General features: G+C 42.7%; 1 protein-coding gene across 1 annotated transcript in view; it reads right to left on the reverse strand.

The window, feature by feature from the left end:
- LOC127692162 (aldehyde oxidase 4) overlaps positions 1-23,891 on the reverse strand; it is a 65,396-nt gene that overhangs the window by 27,752 nt on the left and 13,753 nt on the right. Inside the window, exons 4-15 of the mRNA XM_052192230.1 lie at positions 23,156-23,264; positions 21,161-21,287; positions 18,888-18,949; positions 15,407-15,490; positions 14,796-14,876; positions 13,267-13,411; positions 12,944-13,036; positions 10,541-10,692; positions 9,141-9,234; positions 7,521-7,630; positions 6,117-6,301; positions 4,590-4,752 (exon numbers count right to left, since the gene is read on the reverse strand). Of these exons, the coding sequence (XP_052048190.1) occupies positions 4,590-4,752; positions 6,117-6,301; positions 7,521-7,630; positions 9,141-9,234; positions 10,541-10,692; positions 12,944-13,036; positions 13,267-13,411; positions 14,796-14,876; positions 15,407-15,490; positions 18,888-18,949; positions 21,161-21,287; positions 23,156-23,264 (1,405 nt within the window). The remainder of the gene's footprint in view (positions 1-4,589; positions 4,753-6,116; positions 6,302-7,520; positions 7,631-9,140; positions 9,235-10,540; positions 10,693-12,943; positions 13,037-13,266; positions 13,412-14,795; positions 14,877-15,406; positions 15,491-18,887; positions 18,950-21,160; positions 21,288-23,155; positions 23,265-23,891) is intronic.

A 23,891-nucleotide genomic window follows, 5' to 3' on the forward strand; every position in this document is an offset into this window, starting at 1 on the left:
AAGAATCAATAAACACTGCTCATTGATATCTCTAAACACCAATGGTCTCAATTCCCTAATAAAAGACACAGAATAACAGATTGAACTTAAAAGCAGGATCCATCCTGCTACTGAATGAGGAAACACCTTACTGTCTAGGATAGATATCACCTCAGTATAAATGGTTGGAAAATGATATTTTAAGCAAATAGACTTAAGAAGCAAGCCAATATAGCCATTTTAATATACAACAAAATAGAATTCAAATCAAAACTAATAGAAGAGATAGAGAAGGACATTATGTACTCAATGCAGGAAAAATCCAAGAGGATATTAAGCTTCTTAACATCTGTGCCCAGGCACATGGGTACCCAAGTTCATAAAAGAAACACTACCACAACTTAAATCACATATCAACTGCTACACTCTGATAGTGGGAGACTTCAATAGCCAACTTTTGCCAGTAGATAGGTATTCAGACAAAATCTAAACAGATAAAAACTGAAGCTAAATGGTGCTATAATCAAATGGACTTAATAAATATGTATAGAACATTTCATCTAAACACAAAAGAACACACCTTCTTCGCAGAAGCTAACAGAAATTTTCCCAAAATTGACCATATACTTGGACACAAAGCAAATCTCAACAGATACAAGGAAATCAAAATAATACCTTGCCTCCTATCTAACCACCACAGATTAAAGATGGATATCAAAGACAACAGAAACAACTGGAAAGCTTACAAACTCAAGCAAACTGAACAACTAAATGAAAAATGAGTAAAGACAGAAATAAAGATTTTTCTGGCATTTCTGAATGAAAATGAACACACATATATACCCAAATTTATGGGACACAACGAAGGTGATGTTCATAGAGGCAAGTTCATAGCACCCAATACCTACATAAAAAATTAGAAACATCTCATAATTTAACTAGTAATTTAACAGCACACCTGAAAACTCTAGAACAACAACAATAAAAATAACACTCAAAGATAGTAGATGGTAAGAAATAATCAAACTCAGGGCTGAAAATAGAAACAAGAAGCAATACAAAGAATCAATGAAACAGAGTTGTTTGAGAAAAATCAGTAAGACTGACAAACACTTGTCCAAGTTAACTAAAAGGTGAAGAGAGAAGATCCAAATTAAGAAAATTAGAGATGAACATGGAGACATTACAATGGACACCAAGGAAATTCTAAGAATCATAAGAAAATACTTTAAAAATCTGTACTTCACCATATTGGAAAATCTAAAAGAAATGGGTAATTTTCTCATACATACAACCTATCAAAGTTACATCAATATCAGATAATCAATGTAAACAGACCTATAACCCCTAGTGAAATAGAAGCACAATCATTAAAAGTCTTCCAACTAAAATAAGCCCTGGACTAGATGGGCTTAGCACAGAGTTATACAGACTTTCAAATAAGAGTTAATCCCAATTGTCCTCAAGTTATTCCAAAAAATAGGAAAAGAGGAAATATTGCCCAATTTTTTAAAAACAGGGTTGTTTAAAAAGCCACATAAAACCCAAGAGAATTACAGACCTATTTCCCTTATGAACAGATGCAAAAATTCTCAATAAAATACTTGTAAATGGAATTCAAGAACACATCAAAAAGATAATCTATCACGATCAAATAGGATCTATCCTAGAGATACAACGATAGTTCAACATATGTAAATCTATAAAAATAATCTATCATATAAACAAACTGAAAGAAAAAAATCACGTGATCATCTTATTAGAAGCAGAAAAGAGGCTGAAGAGATGGCTCAGCTGTTAAGAGTACTGGCTGCTCTTCCAGAGGTCCTGAATTCAATTCCCAGCAACCACATGGCGGCTCACAACCATCTGTAACAGGATTTGATGCCCTCTTCTGGCGACAATGTACTCATATAAATAAAACAAATAAATCTTAAAAAAAAAAGAAAGAAAAAAGAAGTGGAAAAGACCTTTGGGGAGATCCAGCATTCCTTCATGATTTAAGACTTAGAGAGGTCAAGGATATAAGGCACATACTTCAACATAAAAAAAGGCAATTTGCAGCAAGCTCATAGCCAACATCAGTTTAAATAGAAACTCAACGCAAACCCACTAACATTAGGAACAAGACAAGGTTATTCACACTTTCCATAACTATTCAGTTAGAACTTGAAGTCTTAGCTAGAGTAATTGACAGAGATCAAAGGGGATGCAAGCAGAAAAGGAAGAAATGAAAGTATCTTTATTTGCAGATGATGTGACAGTAAACATGAGTGACTCAAAAAATTCCACTGGGAAATTCTTACCACTGATAAACACTTGGGGCAAAGCAGCAGGATACAAAATGAACACACACTAAAAATCAGTATCCCTCTTATATACAAATGACAAATGGACTGAGAACTAAATCAGGGAAACAACACCTTTCACAATAGCTTCAAAAGGCACGAAATATCTGGGGTTGACTCTAGCTAAGCCAGTGAAAGACTTGTATGATAAAAACTTTAAGACACCAAAGAAAGAAATTGAAGAAGATACCAGAAGATGGAAAGATCTTTCATTGCTTTTGGATCAGAAGGATTAATAGAGTAAAAATGGCCATCCTACCAAAAGCAATGTACAGATTCAACACAATCCCCATCAAAATTCCAATACAATTTTTCACAGAACTTTAAAAGTCAATTTTTAGCTTTACATGGAAATACAAAAAACCCAGGATATCTACAATCCTTTTGAGTAACAAAACCCCTGCTGGAGGTTATCACCATTCCTGACCTTAAATAGTTCTATAGATCCCCACCGGATATCTCCTAGCGTCAAATGGAACATCCAGTACTGAGACTGAGTTGCATGTAATTGAGGTGTCAGTCAAGCCTGTGCTAAAACCATATAGCCCTGGGCTTATTTTGGTTGGAAGACTTTTAATAACTGCCTCTATTTCACTAGGACTTATAGGTCTGTTTAAATTGCTTGTCTAATATTGATTTAACTTTGATAGGTGGTACGCACAAGAAAATAATCCATTTCTTTTAGATTTTCCGTTTACTCTTTCTTTCTTCCTTCCTTTCTTTCTTTCTTCCTTTCTTTCTTTTTCTTGGTTAATTTTCTTGTTTTTGTCATATTCTTATTTGTTGTTTTTTTATTTTATTTTAATATAATTCTTTAGTTGCTTGTTTACTTTTCTACTAGAGTCAGAAAGGGTGTGGCTTGGGATAGGAGGGGAGCGGGGGAGAAACTGGGAGGAGTAGGGGGAGGGGAATATAATCAGATTATGTTGTATGAAAAAAATATTTTTAGTAGAAGAAAAAAAGATATCCTTGTCTTAACTGACAAGTTTTACACATGCCAAAACACCGTGATAAAGAAAGATCTTTTAAAGTATGAATTAAAAAAAAATGAAAAAGTTTATGGAATATAAGTGGGAAATATGGGTTACAAAATTTATGCACAGTACAATTTCAGTATTGTAAAAACTATAAAATATGTAAAATGTAGTTATATAAATGAGTGACTATATATTATAAAATGTTATATTAACATAGTGGTGAGGGGAGGGTTACACATTATGGTTGATTTTTGGAATTATATTTCTATAATGATAGCACACATATACACTACACCAGAGAATTGTAATGGCCAGGCTGTAGCTCAGTGGTAGTGTTCTTGACTAGAACATGCGAGGTTCTAGTTATGTAATAAATGAAATAAAAAAGGTTCTGCAGATTATATGTTATGTATCTGATTAGAGATCTATAAACTAAAGGTGGTAAACCATAGGTAATAAGGATCTGTGACAGAACACACGGCTGTGCTGCTGATACGATGTGTGAATTAGGAGTGGTTAACCCAGCAGCACAACACTCTCAGTCACTGAAGAGATACGCAGATGGTCATTTTTCTGCTGTACTTGTGTCAGTCTGTGGGTTAGACTTATTGAAGGGACATGCCACATGTGAGGTAAAATCTAAGCAAGTATTGTGGACATAGTTTTAAAGTAAGCTGGCTAAGAAGAAGTTAAGAGAGATGTGGAAACAATTTGAATGTCTAAAAGTAAGGCAGCTGAAAAATTTTCTACCACTGAACCTTCATCAGTGCAGATGTGTCTAAAACTAAAGAATGGGTTAGAAAATGGTCTATCTACCTGCTGACATGCCAAGGAACCATTATCTATGGTATCGTTAAAAATATTTAAGAACATTGAAAAAAGTGAAGTAACCGACCTTTACTAAGCAGTTATAGCCACCCCCCTACATACTTATATAGGAAGGGTTTAGAAGGACACACACTAAAATATTGGTAATGGTTAAATATTCAACCTTCCCTCATTTGGATCTTTAAGTATTAAAATATCATTTTTCTTCTTTCAACAAGAAAATCTTTTTTAAAAAGGAAAATATGCAATTTGCTTACTGATGACTTCATTGCTGTTGGAATATTAGCATTTATTCCACAGATGGAATAGTGTGGCTGCTCCCTTCTGAGACTCAGACTGAAGGGAGGACGGAGGAGCTGCAGGGCCCCACCCTGTACTGTTCTCCGGCGGGCGAGGGGGCGGGAGGTGTTGTTCATGTACAGACCCAGATACCCAGGGGCCCAGAGAAGCTATTTACCATTTCATTCAGCCATCGCCGCACTTTGAGGTAGAATTTGAAGAGCAGGCTGATGATGAGGGTGCGTCGGTACTCTACCATGCCGCCCTCAGCATCTGGCGGGATGCGAATCTCCTCCAGGACCAATCGGCATGCGTCACTCAGCATTTGGTCGTCCCATTGCCTGGCAGGACAGAAGATGAACATTTCACGGAGCAGCCAGACTGTCCTGAGGTTTGTTCTCTCTCGGTCTCAGGTTGAATCGTGATTACTGCCGTGGTGCAGTCGAGAGGAGGTGCAGTTGCCCGACCAAGCTATCCAGTTTTAGAAGGGACCCTGCCAGGGCTGGACCTCTTATGGTGTTACAGAGCAACGATGTCTATTTGTCTTCTGCAAACGCCCTTCCATTTTCTACAGAGAACTGGAACAACAAAGCCTTGCCAGCACTACACTCTGGGACTTTAGCCCCTAGACTCACAGACCAAAATAAAACCCTTCCCTTTTATAAATTACTTAGTCTTCAGTATATTTTATAGTAACAGAAAATATGTTACAACAAGCAGGCAAACACCAAACTGCAATGAAAAATGGGGTGTGATTGTAGTTACCTTCCAAGTCCAAACAAAATATCCTTAAGATATGCCATTAGCTTTTTGTATGTATTATTATCTTGGACAGGATCTTACACAGCCGATACTGGCCTCTAGCATGTCATCTTCCTGAATGCTCTACCATGCCAGGTTCCTTAGCTTTCTTCAGAATCTGATTTAATGGTTGCCAAATCTTCCTCCATAAACTGATCATATGGATTTACTTAGGTTAAAAACAAATCAACCCTGCTAAAAACACCAGAGGTTTCTGAAATCTGGAGTTATGTTTTTACAAGGGGAAAGTTTCCATGGTTGTCTTAGAAGTGAGGGTTTAATTCAGAATCTGAGGAAAACTACGTTAAATTCCACCCACTGGGAATGAGCATATCTGGTTAAATACAAATTATTGCAAAAACACTAGCTGGAAAATTTGTTTTAAAAAATACTTTCTAGAAGTCAGCAATAATGAGGGTTCCTGGGGCAAAACCCTTTGACATTCCAAAGATTCCATCTTCTTGATGTAGCCTAAAGATACTTTTTCATTTTCAGGATTCAGTATTGGAGATATTTGCTTATTTTGAGCTCAATTAGAGCTCAATTACTTAAAAACAATATCTACTTAAACTATGAAATGTCTACAATAATTGTACAGAAACCTGCAATATATGTTGCCAGATGGTGGCGGCATACACCTTTAATTCTATCACTCAGGAGGCAGAAACAGGTAGATCTCTGAGTTCGAGACCAGCCTAGTCTACAGAATGAGTTTCAGGACAGCCAAGGCTATACAGAAAATCCCTGTCTTGAAAGACATCTCTCTCTCTCTCTCTCTCTCTCTCTCTCTCTCTCTCTCTCTCTCACACACACACACACACATACACACACACACAATGTCACAAAATTTCCTCAAGTAGCGTTTTAATGAAAATTCAAGCTGAAAGGTGTGTGACTGGCCTACCTCCCAATGAGCTGCTTGCAGGTTTGGCTTGCAGAGACCACAGTGGGGGCAACACTTCCAAAGAACATCTGAAGATCCTTGATTGTGTTTGTACCTTCCTCAAACTCTACGCTCATGCCAGCATTGACAATGGCAAAGGCGTTTTCCTGACGCTGGGCCAACCGGAGTCCTGACACAAACTGCCACTAGAGATCGAGATATTCAGAATGGTTAGTACATGCCACATGGCAACTCCTCCTCCCCTGCCTGTGATGATGATGGTGGTGGTGGTGGTGGTGATGATGATGATGACAGCGATGATGATGATGATGATGATAGTGTGTGTGTGTGTGTGTGTGTGTGTGTACAAGTATGTGGAGGGAGGCAAGAGATCAACATCAAATGTCTTCTTCAATTGTTCTCTGTCTTTCTTTTCAGAGACAGGATCTCTCACTGAACCTGGGGTTTACCAGTTGGCTAGTGTGGCTGCCCAATGAGTTTTAAGGACCTGCCAGCCTCTGTGTACCATCCCTGAACCACCAGATCTGGGATCACAGACACACCATATATCATCTCACTTGTTGCTTTGTGGCCATGTGCTAAGACAGACACAGGCTCTGTGCTAAGTCCCAGCCACTCTTCTATCTCACTGCCATGATGCTGGCTGCTCCGCTCTGGTCTGCCCACCCCCTTCACGGTCCTCTTACCTGGAACTGTGCTCTCCTTGCCACAGATATGGAGCCTATTACAGGCTATATCAAATCCCTGCTGTTCTCCATGCTTGGCTCCCAACCTCTCCAAATCCATCCAACCTCGTACCCTCCCCTGCTCGGCCCAACACAGTGGCTTCTTGGCCAGAGACCCTTCTGTTCCTTGCCCACTCATTTGTGGTCCTTGGTGGCTGAGTTTTGTTTCCTATTTCTAGTCTTTCCCACTAGACTTAGAGCTTGGGGGGAAGAACCTTTTACAGAAGCTCCTGCATGCTCTTCCTGCATCAACATCATGTCACAGCATAGCAGGCACTTAGTTCCCAATGATTCCACTTAAATTACCTAGTTCATAACTATTGGTGATTGGCAAATAGCTCCGTAGTAAATTTTCATTCAGCTCATCAGAAACTTCTGAGGCTGATATTGTTATACATTCACATCCTCTCAGCTAGGATGCACATTCATCTATAACCAAAGTTTCCACTCACAGAGATGCTTCCGTTTTTTTGCAAGGCCATTGTCCCTTTAGGGACCCCCTCTCAGAAGGGCCATAGGTGACCCACCCTTCTGTGGAAGCAACTAAAATGGCCATCTGGGATTTGATCTCTCACTGTGAGTGGCCCCAAACTCTCGCAGAAGAAGTCAGTGGTCGACTGTTGGAAACTCAGGGCAGGAGAGCAGGTGCAGCACTGAAATGAAGGTACAGGAACCTCACCTGAGCAGAATACGGAATGGAAACCGACAAGACAACCTCTTCCGGTTTCAAGTTGGCCTCAGGCAACTTCTCAAGGAAAGGGCCATTTAAAGGAATTTGCCGATCTCCTTCTGTTAGAGAAAAGGCCTCAGATGACTTCTCAAGGGAAGGGTCATTTAAAGGGTTCTGCCGTTCTCCTGTTAGAGAAAAGGCTCCTGTTAGAGAAAAGGATCCAGGTTAAGACTTGCTTGTCAAACAGGGACTAGCTGGAATGAACTGATGTGGGCTGGGAGCCAGAGCCCAGGGGACTGAGTTCCAGCCCCAAGCCTGGGCTGCCAGGAGGCAGGTCATGGAAACTTTGGGGTCCAGGCTTCAGAATGACAGGGTTGCACCACGTGAACTTAAAGTCCCACAGCTCATTGCATTCATGCACAAACAGGGGACCTAACAGATTTTAAAGTAATGGGGGGAGGGGAAACAACCTGCTACAATGTATAACATTTCCCAAACAAGAAAAGAGAGATGCCAGGAAGTTAAATTACTTTTCCAAAATGGCACAGTGTGTGTGTGTGTGTTACCAGAATGTGACACGCCCCCCCCCCCCCCCGCCCCCAGATATCAGCCTTGGATGTTGTTCCTTGGGCTCTGCTTGCCTTGGTTTCTTTCGGGACAGGTCTCTCGCTCAGCCTTGAACATGACCTTTTAGGAGGCTGACTGGCTAGTGGTCTTCTTGCTGTCCCTCCCAGCTTCTGGGATGACAAGAGAGGCCCCATGCTTGGCCTTTCCCCCTCTTTGGTTCTGGGGATTGAACTTGTGTCCTGATGCACCAAGCTTTTTATTACTGAGCGTCCATTCAGTTCTTTCCACTTTTCTTTGATTAAAATTAGAAGCATGTGTGCTTTCTCTTAGAGAGTTAGAATCATTGGAGTCAGTTTTTAAAATGTAATGTTGATAGAAAGGACAAGATTCTACATTAGCAGCACTATGAATAATGCCAATTCACTTTTATTCCCTGTTTAGTCTTCTTCCACAAAGCTCATATTGGAATAAAAAGAGGAGCCATGAGGAGTGTATAAAAACTGCCTCCCATTCAAAGTCAGGGAAAGAAATATACCGTAAACTTATGACAAGAACATGCGACAAGCCCCCGGGAAGCCTCTGATTCTTTTCTCTCATTCATTGATTCATTGATCAGATGAATTGATTAGATTCATAGATATGAGCATGTGCTGTGGTTCTCATGTGGCCATCAGAGGACAGCATGTAGGACTCAGTTTTCTCCTTCTGCCATGTGGGTCCCAGGGATCAAATTCAGGTTGCCAGGTTTGGCCCAACTGCTTAACCCACTGAGCCACCACAGTGGCTCGGATCCTTTTCTCAAATTTCTTTGACTCTATAATTTGGACTGCTTATAAATGGGTCAAATATCTAGAAAAGTATCAGAGACATTAAGTCCAGCCTATAAGCACAGATCTTCTGGAAGACAGGTAGATCACAGCTTCTGCCTCAGGTTTGAGGTGATGTTTGAGGTTCACAGGTCCAAGCAAGATATTCTTGAGTCCCTAGTTCATTATACACAGCAGGGTCTATGTAAATAAAAAGGTAAGTGTCAAATCAAATGCCCAAAGCTTGACCTCTTACCTTTAGATGCCACATTGATGATAGTTTTTCCAGCTGCCAAAATGGGGTTGAGGTCAGAAAAATTAGGGCGGCTCACAACATGTCCCCCTAAAGTCTAATAAAAAGATGACATAAAAAAGTTCCATTCAGTTATCTGATAGGTAAGGAATCATGTACACAGAGATAGTGTGTATGGTTTTAATTTTCCTTTTTGCTCCACAGAAAGATCTGGGAGAGTTTGGAAGCTGCTAAATAATTCTGCCACCATGCTGTGCTGACCCACCTCAATGCTGCAGGCTGAGGAGGTACCTGTGGGCAGTGAGGAGAAATAGCTTATTGGAGAAAAGGTCTTAACCCACATTTGTGCCTGTTTAGAAGCATTCCTTCATGAAGCCAAGTAAGAGACGTGAGTGGGAATTTAGGGAGTGATGTCAGCAGGTTAAGGGTAAACGTGAGGGTGTGGCCACGGGAAAGAAAGGGGAAGATGGAGAGCCCCAGTAAACAGACCCCAGCTATGGGGCCAAGAAACCCGATGCTTCTCTGTGGCTTTAAGCCTTCAGCAAAGTGTGCTTAGCACAGGCTTGGACAGGGATCTGTAGGGGACTTATGGGAACGGGTTCATTGAGATGAGCAATGTCACTTAGGAAATGAACACAAAATACAGATGTTAGAATATGTGGCTGATGTGCGGATGGATCAGCAGAAGGTGGGAGACAATCATGACAGACTGTATCTGCCTCCTCATGTCCTGATGCATGCAATGAGGAGTGGCTTCAGCCAATCAACCTAAAAATCATACGTGATGGGAAAAACCCAGCAAGTAGGACAGCTAGATGACTTGGGGTCCAAGGATGTGCGATATGGATCAGAAATGCACAGCAGACCAAAGGTCTAAGAAGGGAACCAATCAGAAGAGCTTTGGGGAAGGTGGGGTCTTATTAGCTGTACCCTAGATAAGACATGTCTCACAGATAGTCTAAGCTGGATGTCACCCTAGACTCAATTCCATTTGGTTGGTTTTTAGTTTCCAAACTCAAGTGACCACAGTTTAAGGAGTTTAAGTGGCTTCCCTAGGATCCTATAATACATAGGTGACTGGGACAAGAATTTGTCTATATAATAATTTGTTATATCATTTCACACACACACTCACACACTCACACACACATACATACACACACTCACATGCACACTCACATACACACTCACACACACTCACACGCACACTCACACACACACTCACACACGTACATACATACACACTCACATGCACACTCTCACACACACACACACTCACACACATAGATACACACACAGTCACACGCACAGTCACACACACACTCACACACACACACACTCACACACACACACACACACACACACACAGACAGATACACTGTGGATTATTTTATAGAACATACAGCCATATTCCTAATCTGGGGCCCTGCAAGTGTCCTCAGATGTTTCAGGAGGGCTTGATAGGTTTTGGTCTTCTCCTTTGGTTGCTCCGATACCAGAAAATCCAAGGTATCATTAAACTGTGCCAGGCTCTGTCCTGCTCTGATTGTCACCCCTGAAAGCAGAAGGACAGAACGTCAGTGCACAGCGAGTCTGTGAGCCGAGAGCACATGGAAACTAAACAGAGCTACTCATTTATTTTGTTAGGACGACAACAACTGATGATAATTATTCTTCTGACAATTTGCCTATCTGTGATGGTTAACATTTACAGGCAACTGGATTGTGTATCTGAAGATGTTTCCAGAGATTAACTAACAGGGGCACCTCCCTCAGTGAGGGCAGTGCTGTCTTATAATGTGGGGACCCACATGGAGGAAAGAAGAATATGGGTTTAACACTAAAAAACATAAAAAAGAGAGTATGGAGTATTTGACACTTTCTGCTCCCTGACTGGGGACACCATGTGACAGCTGCCTCCAGCATCTGTTCTCTTGATTTTCCTGTTACATGATTATACCCTTGACGAGAGATCCAAAATAAATCTTCCCCCCTCCCCCAGTAAGCTAGCTTTCTCTTGGGTATTTTGCCCCAGCAGTGAACAAGTAACTAATACAAAAGGATAGTTATCTCGCAGGAATGCTTTCTCTGCCTGCTCCCTAAGGACTATGATGTAGCTGCTCTGCTCAGCCACGCCTGCTCTGCCGTGACGGGACGAAACCCTTGAAACAAGGATCCGGCATAAACCTTTCCTCCTTTTAATGCACTCCTCTCCGGTGTTTTATCGTAGCGATGAAAACCCCAAACAATCCTCAAACATTAAGTACCGAATCCTTTTCTTCAGTTGTAGATAGTCATGCTTGCCTTGCATTTTAGTACACATTAACCACAGATAATCAAAATTCAATACCTCATTTGCTTTCTCTGAGGAAATGACCAACTACAGAAATTCTAAATCCCCCACTTTTTTTTTCTGAGTCAGTTCTGTTACACTACAGAGCCCAGGCTGGCCTGGAACCTAGGGTCCTTCTTGCTTCAGTCTCGTGGATACTCGATTATAGGGTGTGCCAGGACATTAGGACTTCAAGTCTCTTTTTGAAGATCATTAAACTAGCAAGATTTCCATGGTCCACTGGCTCTTCTGTCTCAGCCATCTATTCCCTTTGCCCCTCGCCCTTTAAAAGGAGAACAGGAGTGGACACCTAGTTTTATCCACTGGTGTGCTAACGGGCATGATCTCAGTAGTGTTGCCTTACCAGGGCCAATAGGATCCACAAGGAAGTGACTAAAAAAATCCCACCATGCACCAAGTACATTCACACACTGGGCATAAAAAATGTGTAACTATCTATGGTGTTAATGTTCCACCCTAAGGGTGATAAGGGAGAAGGGCTTGCTGCTCCTGGGAGGGGCGGCAATGAAGAAAAGTTGGAGCAGCAGATATAGCTCCACCGGCTCTGCCTCCTCATCACTACATCCTCCCTACCAGCAACCTCTTCTCACCCACATGCCTAGGTAGTCTCCCTTTTGCATCTTCTCCTATATCTGTATCTGAAGAAAGTGAATGGGCCAGTCGACGTAAGGACGGCGTGTCCGAGGAATGGCAAGAAGAGGCCCAGTTGGCTTCTTTTCCATGCTGGCATTTTTATCTACCCAGGGTTAGTGTTTTTAGCTCCTATCACCTATTGATTATCTATTGAAATGTGTTGTTTAGGTGTTGGTGGTGGGATGACTCAGAGAGCCTTGTTTGTACATTGTAAGCACAACAGACAGAGGCTCTGTCCCTGACTTGGGAGGCTTGGGGATTTAGGCCCTTTGATCCTGAATCTTCCATAGGATTTTGGAGACTCCTAGGTATGACCTAGGTCTGTTTTCTAGGGTTGTCATAAAGACCAAAGAGACAGGACGTGTGAACACACTTGGCAACTCATGAAAAGAATGAAAGGAAAAAATAAAAGTTGCTCACAGTTGCATTTTCAATTTCGTGGCCAAAATTGTGTGTGTGAGTGCATGTGTGCATGTGTGTGTGTGTGTGTGTATGCACGTGAATTAGTGTGTGTACACACATTAGTATGTATGTGTATGTGATGCTCCTAAAGAAAGAAAATATTTGACCAATTTTTCTGGATGTGGCTGAGCTCTTTGGCTCTTGGGTATCTTCTTGCTATGGCTTTGATGACAATGTGACTCTCAGTGACCCAGCTGAGTGAGACATTCTGAAGATGCTTATAGAGAATACATAGTAAGTGACCAGTAAGCAGCTTTGAATGAACAAATGAGGTCAGATACCCTGTGACATGTCATTATTATTATTAGCTCCCCACTGAGCCAAGGTTGGTGCCTTATTTGAAGCACAAGATGCTTACCATTATCTGCGGTGTTCACAAGACTTAGTTCTGGAAGCCCACGCGGAGATATAAAAACCGGATGGAATTCACCATTAAATTTAATACCAGGTCCTTAAGGAGAAAACAGGAAGCAATTAGAAATGGAGAACAATGGGTTACTGGTAAGATAGCATAAAACAGATGATGTATAAAATTTATTTGCAAAAGGAAAAAAAGAGATCACTGTAAAGGACCGTAAGTCCCATGGACAGAGATGAGCTGTGCCCATCAAGAGTTTAAGGAGGAGCTCGGATGCTTAAGTTAATGGGTCTAAACTAAAACACATCTGAGACAACACATACCCACTGCGGTGTTCCCCATGACAAGTGGGGCTTCGGGGTAGCTGGCTTTCAGTTCCAGGAGGTCACTCAAGGTCACAGGCATGATCCAGGTGGTCCTCTCGCCTCGGAATGTCAGCCTTCTCTTGTTTGGGTCCTCTGCCATTCTCTGCAGAGAAGCAAAGCCACTGTGCCTTCCGGCATCCTCATGGTCTACTGGCCACTCTAGAGTTCCCAGGAGACCTAACTTCTAGGGATCAGGAACGGCTGGGCTGAAACTACCAAGTCGAGGAGATCACATTCTGCTAGGGATCCATAGGACACTGTCTATGCTTGTGAAGCGAGTATCTGTAGAGGCACGTGGGATAGCAGAAGAGTCTTGGTCTATTGTAGTTCTTCTCCAGCACTGGAGAATTAGAATTGCACAGGAACCGGCCTCTGAGGAGGAACTGGGTTCCCAGGAGACTTGGCTCTGAGAACTTACCTCACCACTAAATCTACACGTGCACATGTCCTAGATTTTCTATCTATAAATGGCATCATTGCTACAGGCCAGTTGGAGAGAAGCTGAGAATACTTTTCTTGTCAGTTCTGGAGAAAACTGCAGTTAAGACCATTTTCTGCCCTCTGCCTCCTGGGCCTTCAGTAAAACAATGAGCAATGGACAAGAGATTCTGTTAACTGTGACCCAAAGAGACTCATCTCTTTGATGAATGAACACTGATTTAATGAAAAATTGTCACTGAAGACTATTCCCTTAAAAATTAAAAAACCTCATGTGTTATTTGGTCATTGGTGTGCATGTATGTGTTTTGTGCTGTGTGCTGTATGTCTCTGTGTGTCTTGTGTGTCTTTGTGTGCTGTGTCTCTGCATGTTCTATGTCTCTCTATGTGTTATGTGTCTCCATGTATGTGTGTGTATATATATATATGTATGTATGTATGTGTGTGTATGTGTGTGTGTATAAAATTGATGTTTTACAACCTTGAATATATCTATCTAGTATACATATTAGGTATACGACTTTGAAATACAGACACATAGCCAAATTCTCACACTCTGAGGCACTGGCTTCTGAGAATCAGGGGATTCTCTCACCTACCGTGTTCTCTCCAGGGCAGAGTCCACATACAGAGTCCAGGGCAGGAGTGCTGGCATACCAGAATGCGACCTATGTTATTTCCCTTTTTCGTTTTTTCTTTACCACATTGAGCCAGTGGTTAGCTGTGCGAGCAGCACAATTCCATTGTCCTATGATTCATTTTACTGTCACTTTACTGTTTGACAAATGGCCTTTAAGATAACCCAGGAGCACTTGTGTGACCTGAGGATCCCGAGCTGCAAGGATTCAGTCTGAGACCCCACAGTCCTGGCAGCGCTACCCTCCTGCTTTGATTATCTATTGGAAGAACTGAACAAGTTCCTGAGAATGACTCCACCATGGTGGACACACCCCCATCTCTTAACTACTAGAGCTTGCTGGCTCTCTGGAGCATACAAAAGGGCATGCACTACATTGTATCACAGAAACAACACGAGCAAAACAACTTACGATCAGTTCAGGAGGAAATATAGGTTCCTGGGATGGGTCGAAAGGCTGGAACTCATCTTCATTATACAGTTTAGTACACATCTCGAGAAAACACAGCAGAACACAAATGGAGCCTCAGAGTTACTGAGAGACTCGGCGTGATATTCAGGTGTGGCACTCCTCTTGACACTCTGACCCAAAGTGAGATGAGGGGGCACAGGGCTGCATGGCACACTCTGAGGCCTGAGCCTCGCGCACTGGCTCGCCTGTATTATTGTGGGTGCTTATTTTTATGAACACAAAGGTGTCGGAGGTGATTAATATTGATTGTCAACTCTAAAGGCTCTAGATTCCTCTAGGAGAAAGCCTTTAGGTCTGTCTGTGAGGGAGAGTCTAGACTGGGTTAACTGGGACAGAGAGACCTACTCTGCATGAGTCTTCACCATCCTCTGGGCCTAAGACCAGACTGAGTAAAGAGAAGAGATCCAGCACTGCACTCCCAAATGAGACTTTGAATGACACAAATTTCACTTAGTTTTGCCTTTTAGTGACTGTCAAGAGTAGATACATTTGGATTTTCATTCATGTTCTTTGAATCGATCCCAATTAAAGTAGGAAAAGCAGGGACTTACCTTTTCCTCTCTGCTCTCAAAACACCTCTCATCTGAATCCATGCAGCATTTTCCAGATCCCTTCATTTGGCAAACAGTAGATTTCTTGGGAGGTAACACAGTTTAAGTCAACTTTGTGGTTAGTTTTCTGAACATCCTGACCCTGGCCCTCATTTCTGTACACCACCCCCAAGGGAATGAAAAGTTTATCTCCTGATTCCTCATTTCTCACTTTTTGTCTGACTGGAAAGAGGTCCCTGAAACATTTGTGTCTCATCTTGTTACTGATTGTCAAATTCCCAGGAAAACATAGGTAACAAGACTTGGAAATGGCAGACACAAGCTTGCAGTCCCAGCTCTTGGGAGGTAGAGGGAGGAGGGTTAGGAGTTTAAGGCCATCCTTAGATACATAGCAAGTTTGATGCCAGCCTGCAAAACTCTCGCTCAAAAATCCAAACAAATCAAAACAAACAAAAACAAAAAAGAGGGGGTGGGGATGTCTGTAGCTCAGTGGGCAAGCTGACATGGGTAAGACCCTTGGCTGCAACCTCAGCACCACGAACAAGAAAAATGCTTAAACCTCTGCATGAGTATGGGAGCTCAGGTGAGACGCTATCCTGCTGTTAAACAATTAGAGAAAAGTAAAGGGAGCATGCGACGGTGGGGACTTGCACACTGTCACTCTGGGCTTCAGGGAAGACAAAAGGCGTTAAGAGTCCATGGGATCAGCTACTGGGGCTTCCTACGGAACCGAGAAACACAGAGGAGAGGGCTGTGGTGGTCAACCCAAGCAGGTGGCCTTTCTCTTCACAGTGATTGAAGTCTTGAGAAGTCAAGATACTTTTAAAAGTTTTCTATATGAAAATAAACATGAAATAAAACTTTGGGATTATTTGCATATTATTGAAATCATCATGAATTATTTGGAGGGTTCAAATGGCTAATTGTTTAATTTTAAGTTTCAGGACATTTCATGTGGAACCAAAAGGTAACCTTTGGGCTGAATTTGTCAGTAATTGCCAATATCAATTCTTTTTCCTCCTCCCCAATTCTGCCTACTCTTCTTCCTCTCCCTGTTACTCTCCCTTTTTTTTTTTTTCTGTTTTTTTCTGAGGCTTTAGTGAGACAAGGTCTCACACTGTAGCCTAGGCTGATCTGGAAGTAGCTCACTTTATAACCTAGGCTGGTCTTAGACTTCTGGTAATCCTCCTGCTTTAGCCTTGCACATGTGTACCTCAATACCAAGTTTCATTTACTGTTCTCATCTTCTCTTGTCACTGTGTAAATGATGCCAAAGGGTGTGTGGTAATTTGGAGGCAATGAATATCATATTTAAAATCAAGAGTCTATTTCCTGGTTTAGCAGGAGCCAGGCTGGTGTGTTAAATTGGGATAATAAAGCCCGTCTCAAATGGTTTTGTTATACTTAATGATGAGAAAAAAAATCTCACACAGTGACTGGCACGCAGACCTGCTGGGAAAGTGAGAGCCAATATTTTGAACTCCAAGACCATTTCTACAGAATTAAGTAGGGGCTCGGGTACTGTGAACTGTGCACTGGAAAGGTACTAGTTCTTTTTATTTTTTTAATCTACATTTTACATAGATTTTTATCACAAAGAAGACATTATAGTTTTAGGCTGGACAATGTGAAGAAGGTGCTATGTCTGTGGGTTACCATAAAGAGTATCTTAGGAATTAAAATTTCCCCAAAAATTTTAGTAGTAGCATAAAATATGTTTCCAATGTTGTTTTATTTTTTATTTTTAGATAGTCTCAGGTATCTCAGAATGACCAGAATTGGCTATGTAGCCAAGGATGATCCTCCTGCTTCTACCGCTCGAATGTTTGGGTCACACGCATATAATGTCGTACCTAGTTTATGTGGTGCTAAGGCTTCCTGTGTGCTGGGCAAGCCCTCTGCCAACTGATCTACACCTTGGCTCCTCAAAAACCTATAATATTTGAAATGAATTGGTATATTTTGAATTATTCTCAGGCAACAAAAATGATACAAACATAATTTATATCATGAAAAGTGACTCCTGAAAACCATGTACTTCAAGACTGCGTCAGTATCCACCGATTTCAGTCTCCTGCTTTCTCTGGTCTCTGTGGCTCCTCTGTTCTTAGCTTTGAAAGTGACTTGGGGTCTTGGCTTACCTCAGTCCTTGCTGCCTGTTAGTTATATCTGGTTGTGACTGGCCTGTTCCTTGGAAGCAGCCTTTCTGTCCCCACTTTGTCACCCTGACCTTTGTGGAGATTCCCTCTGTAGTGGCTCAAGCTTTCAGTCCTCCACCCCGCTGTGCCCTCCACAGGCTCAACCTTCTCACAGGCGGGTGCTGAGACCTTCCCTGTGAAACTCTGTGCCTGTTACTCCTGCCCAGGAGCAGTGTCTAGGTGTTGGCTGTCAGCTTTAAGTCCAAACTCGAACCTTGGACATTGGACATCTTTTCTATTTTAACCAATTCTCTTCCTTGTAACTTTTCTGTCACTCTTTCTCCAGCAATCCACGTCTTTAATTCTGCAACTTCTTTATGATATAGATCAAGCCTCCTTATCAAAACATTCTGATTTCTCTGTCTTTTCTATCCTCCCCTCAATTCCCTTCAGTCTGTGTTTCTTCAGTATGCATGCCTATTAGATATATTTAGTGTTTAATACCTGTCTTCTCTCCCCTTGGCCGTTTCTTTCCTGTACTGGGGGTTGAATTGTGGGCCTCATGTGTGCTAGTTAAGTGCCCTATCTCTGGGTACATCCCAGTCTGTCTGCCTTGTGACTTGAGACAACGCCTGCCTCACCAAGAGGTCCAGGCTTCTCGTGAACTCTCTCTGTGCTCCAGTGTGTCCTGCACTTGAGATTCTCCCCCTCAGCCTCAGTTCTGTGCCACAAAACTGGCTGCTTTCATTGCCTCCACATTCCATTTTCTTCAATAGAGTATTCGTTTCTGGGAGCAGTGGAATAAATGTTATAAATCTCAGGAAAGTATCAGATTTGAAGAAATAAATAAGGCATGCTAAGGGTTTACTTAAAAAAACACAGCAGTGAGCTATTATACTTATGAACTCATAGTGGCTGCCTGCACAAAAGCAGCACAGCATGGTGGGTGAGGTGTGGACTCAGCACGCCCCACCCTTCCCAAGGAGCTGGAGAGGCAGCCATTTTCCTCAGTGGCATAGCCACTGGCAAGCTCTGACTCAATAACCCATGTAAGCAACCCTAGTTAAAATGCAGGGAGAGGCAGGGGCATAGGTGGCAGGGAGGTAGGAAAAAGATGTGAGGAGACTTGTAGAAAAAGAAGGGGTTGGCAGGCATGGGGGAGGGGGGTGACAGCATCAAACCTGGGAAGAGTGAATACACACACTAGGCATCTAGTGACCTCCAGGGATTACAAAGGGTGACATGGGGCTCTTTCAGAGAAAGTGAATAAAATAGGTTATTTCATGTCAAAGTGCATGCACACATTAAGCCAACAGAATGTCAACCGACATTTTTTAACTTACCGGAGAGAATGTTTTCCCACTTTCTACGATCGGTCGATATCCAGTGCATCGGCACAAATTGCCTGGTTAACAAGGAATCAGGTCTTAAGGTCTCAAATAGAGATAGACGACAGATGTATACGAAACGTTTTTAGGAAAGTAAACAAGTTTTTCTTTGGTCTGAAACTCGGCAAGATGCTTTGAAAAAACACTTCCCTTGGAGATATTCTTCAAATAACAGGTTGTGTGATTATAATTATTCTTCCTGAAACAGTAAGGAAACCTTCACATTTCCCAACAGGCTCTTCCAGCCTCATCTCAGGCCTAGACCCTAAACAGAATACCCATTATCCTCCTGACTTCGGCACAGCCTGCCGTGAGCAGCCTTTCCTTCCATGCTGATTAGAAGCCTCACTACAGACCCAGAGCAATGGAGTCGGTAGATCACAAGTCAACAAACCATTTCTCTTCCTAAGTTAATTATCTCGAATAATGTGTCACTGTAATAGAAGGCTTATAAACACAGGGACAGCACTCCAGGGTCCCAGCTCTTGTCTCCTACGGAATACTAGAGGCAGAACTGTTCCACCGATTGCCTGGATCCCGTAATAGGTGTACTGGGTCACTAAGGAATCTACCTTAGTGTACTGGTTGGATTGTAAGTTCTCGGAGAAGGGAGATTGCTTTGGATGTTCTTGCACCCACTGGGTAATCACAGACTGCATTTGGGAAGTAGCTGATATTGTTCAATCAGTCCACATTCCCCAAAACAGGTGAAGTATGAGGGAAGCCACCGTCCTTAGAAAAGCACAGGCATCCAGCATGGCGGTGCCTGCCTCTGACCGCAGCACTCAGGACGCAGAGGAGACAGGTCTGGATTCCAGGCCAGCCTGGTCTGTACAGGGAGGTTCAGGCCAGACAGAGGCTATATAATGAGATCCTGTCTCAAAATTTTGAAAATGTATTATGCAAATTTTATAACCAGTTTGAATGGTAGTTATGAAGATGTCTTCATAACACAGGGAGATTCTCACACTGTTGAAATCATATGTAGATAATCACACATAAAACAGATGTAAGTACTGAAACTAAACAAACAGTATCAGTATCTGTGCCTAAAAGATGGACAAAACACAGATATTTTGACAGTGGTTGTCTGTTAATGGGAGAGTTATGCATGAATTTTTCCTTGACTTGTAATTGTTGGGGGGCATCTTCACAATAGAACATTAATTTTATACTCAGAAGTACACTTCAAGTTGTTAGGTTTCACTACAGTTTTACATGTTGTAGCAATGTGTGTGTGGACTGGGCAGGCTTAAACACCCAGCAGAACACCACGTGGAGTGTAGGTTCTGTGTGAGTGCCTTCCCGATCACAGAACAGGGACTAGCCCAGGAAGAAGCTGCAAACTTACACAAGAAGGGCTGGACACTCTATGATGGTTCTTTTTGGCAAGAGGGAAAGAAAACCAGAAAGGATGTAAAGTCAGAATTTTATTATCGTGGAACCAAACAAAGTGTTAAGAACACAGCGGGCACAGGTGAGAAAGCTTGGGTGGCAGAGATGCCTTCCTTCATAAAGAGACAGAAAGCAATCTAGTTGACATCTAGTGCTTGCCGGGATCAGGGTGTTTGGTTTGGGCTGAATAATCATCCTTAAGTTTACAGTGCTAGAAAAGAGACCCAAAGGAGGACATGACCGCTGGTAGGCTGTTCCTGCCTCCCTGAACGGCCCCACCCCTGTGCACATCTGACACGAGTGGATTTGGAAGGCTATTTGCAAAAATAAAAGGAGGTCATAAAGTTAGGACGGGGGCAAGGGCACTGGAGGGAGCAGAAGGGAAATAAGGGTGGGTGGATATGATCAGTACACATTGTATGAACATGAAACTTTTACATAACAGAAAATACTTAAAAAATTGGCGTGGCTACATTTTATAATAATATATAGTCAGGAGGATACATATGTACTGAAATATGTAAAAAGTTCCCAGGATAATTGCACCAAATACACTCTTGACGCTATCTGTGCAGTGTGAGTTTATCTGCCTGGTGCCTAGTGTCTGCCTGTTCTCTCTCCCCTCAGTGCTGAGGAGAGCACGCCCTCACGTCTTGTTCCTGTCTGCCTGCCTGCCTACTACACTTCCTCCCTTCCCCCAGCTTATCCTAGATCTGTTGCATGGTGTGGTTTCTCAGGCACATGGGTCCATCAGGCACCCCTAGCAGTACTATATTCCACAACACAGGGACATCCATCTTTAGTTCCCTAAGCATTGCTTGCCAAAGCCTTACCTCCAAGAGCCTCAGTGATCTGGTCAGGTGTCGGCTCCGGATGGTTCCTAAGCAGTGTGTAGATGGACATCACCATTCCGGGGCTGCAGAAGCCACACTGGGTGCCATGACACTTGGCAAGCCGTTCCTGGGAGAGAAAGGCACACCATCAGTGCAGTAGCCCTCCGGCCTTCGTGCCGTGCACACTAGCCAGCAGTGTAGAGTACAGACCAAGCTTGCTGAAAATAACTACAGGGAAACACTTGACCCTGGAGGAAGAGGAGTAATTTCTTGATGTTGGGTGCATGTAGGGAGGAGAGACCCTTGGTCCTGGGAGGGCTCGATGTTGCAGTTTAGGGGAATACCAGCATAGGGAAACAGGAGTAGGTTGATTGGGGAATGGGGGGGAGGGGAGATAGGTTAGGGGATTTTGGGGGTGGGCAACCAGGAAAGGGGACAACATTTGAAATGTAAATAAAGAATATATCTATTAAAAAGGGGGGTCTGTATGTATCAGGTGTTACTCAAGACCCTTCCTTCTCTATAGGGTCTCTATCTTTGAAACAGAAAGTATAGTTCGAGAAAGAAAATGACCTGGAGTTATCCTCAAGCCATGTATGTTTGTTTAAAAAATGAACGTCTATTTCATGTTGTTGGGCTAGTCACATTTCCAAATCATGCACATCCATCTTACACAGTGAAAACAGTGGGGAAAAGGCAATTTACTTGGTCAGTGTAAAAACCCTAAGCCAGGGATCTGCACATGGAGTCAGGACTGCCGCCCGGCCTGTCTGTCACCTGACACTCAGTGACTAGTGTTCTCAGATGAACATTGTCCCCCAAACTTCATGGCTCCCATAATGAAAGCCAAATAGAATAGCCTGGATGTGGTTCCAGAGAGAGGCCAGATAGTGTTCTAGTGCTGGGGACAATATGGCTGTGCTGGATTCATTGCATGCATGCATCAGCTGCGACATGTAGTCTCGGCTGTAGAACCTGCTGGTGTGTTTAACACTTGACTTTCCTGGGGAGACACACCTGCGCATTTTCTTGGGGAGACAGACAAACAGACCTAAGCATTTTCCTTTCCAATTTTCATTGTACAAATACCTTTGCTACTATTGCAAATATAATGTATTCAAACCAAGGCATTTTAAATGCATCTAGTTTAATTCGGCTGTGAATATGTTTAAAGACAATGGACAGAACCGCTGCACGTTTAAAAGAGGCTTTTGTAACCCAGGCCAAGCCTGCTCTGGGGCAATCACTAAACAAATATGGCTTTCATCCCATCAAGATCCCAGAAAGTTAAACCTACTCCACACAGAAGGAAGCCTGTCTATGAAGTGATGAGCGGTGAGTACTGGGTACTGTCTACAGAACATGGCTGTTCCGAGCTCACGGCTGAACGATTCGACCATGTGTCTGTCAGGGTGCGAGCAGTCAAGGGAAGTCTTTGTGCTCCAGCTGTAACTTTTCAAGGGAGGCGTCCTAAGGCAGACTCTTCATTTTTCTGTCTACACTCTGCCCTTAAAACTCTCCAGGCAGACTTTCCTGCTCAAGTATAAGAAATAAAGCCGCCCCTTCCTTGACAAGCCTTCTAATCCTGAGCAGTCACTCTCTGGCATTTGAACTGGAGCAGGCATTCGGGAGATGCTGCTGGAGTCCTCACACACACGTCTGAACTCTCATCAGCATCCCATGCTTTGCACTAGTGAGAAATGAAGAAGTCTATTCCTATAGGCTTCGGTTTTCTACTTCATTTTCTTCTTAAGCCAGACAGCACTTGTCTTTGAGTTACCGGCAAGAATGAAGATCTCTTGGGTTACATACGATATCTTACAGTCAACAACAGCCTCTTGATGACATCTCTGAAGAAGATTCATGACTATGAAGCATGGATGCTTATGACACTAGAATGTAAAAGTGTGAAGGCTTTCAAGCTGGCGACCTCAGGTGAACGACCTATGGGCCAAGCCTGTACCAGCATCGGTCCCCATCACACCGGGGTCTTACCTGCACTGGGTGGATCCTCTTTTTGATGCTCCCCACACCTTCCACTGTGGTAATGGCTGCCCCATGAAGAGAGCAGATGGGCACCAGGCACGCTGTTGCTGGGTAGTGGCTGTGATGGGCTTATGTAAAGAGAACACACTGAAATCACGAGAAATGAGTGATACAACTTGGTGAGTCAGTTCAGTCCAGGAGGATGACAGGGCTATATTTCCCCAACCATCTTCCAGGAGAAGATAACCTGTACAACCATGGACTCTGGACAAACCTAAGAAGGAACTTGGCTATGACAGGTGGAGGAAGCAGAAGAGAGACTTCCATGCTGGGTTCCTAAGTGACCGCCCTTCACCCTACTCTTAGATATAGTTGTTCTCTTTTTAGGGCAAGTAAGGAAGTGTTTCTCTTTGGATAATAAATGCCTGAGCCTACACAAAGAACTACAGGTAACCAGCGAATGCCAAGAGAGGGAAAAACAGTCTTCCCCAGAGAAGAACAACACATCAATCTGTTATCCAACACCACTTGGTCAGGCCTGAAAACATACATACCAGTAACATTACACAGGTACAGGTTATTTTTAAGGTTTCATATGTATATATTTTTCCTTCCTGCCTTTATTCCTTTTTGGTTCAGCATGTGGTGTGTGTGTGTATGTTTGTATGTATGTTTGTATGTATGTATGTATATATGAGAGAGAACATACATATATAAAATAGTAATTAATAAAAAAGGAGACCAT

This window comes from Apodemus sylvaticus, chromosome 9 (assembly GCF_947179515.1).
Source record: "Apodemus sylvaticus chromosome 9, mApoSyl1.1, whole genome shotgun sequence".
Classification (NCBI taxonomy): domain Eukaryota; kingdom Metazoa; phylum Chordata; class Mammalia; order Rodentia; family Muridae; genus Apodemus; species Apodemus sylvaticus.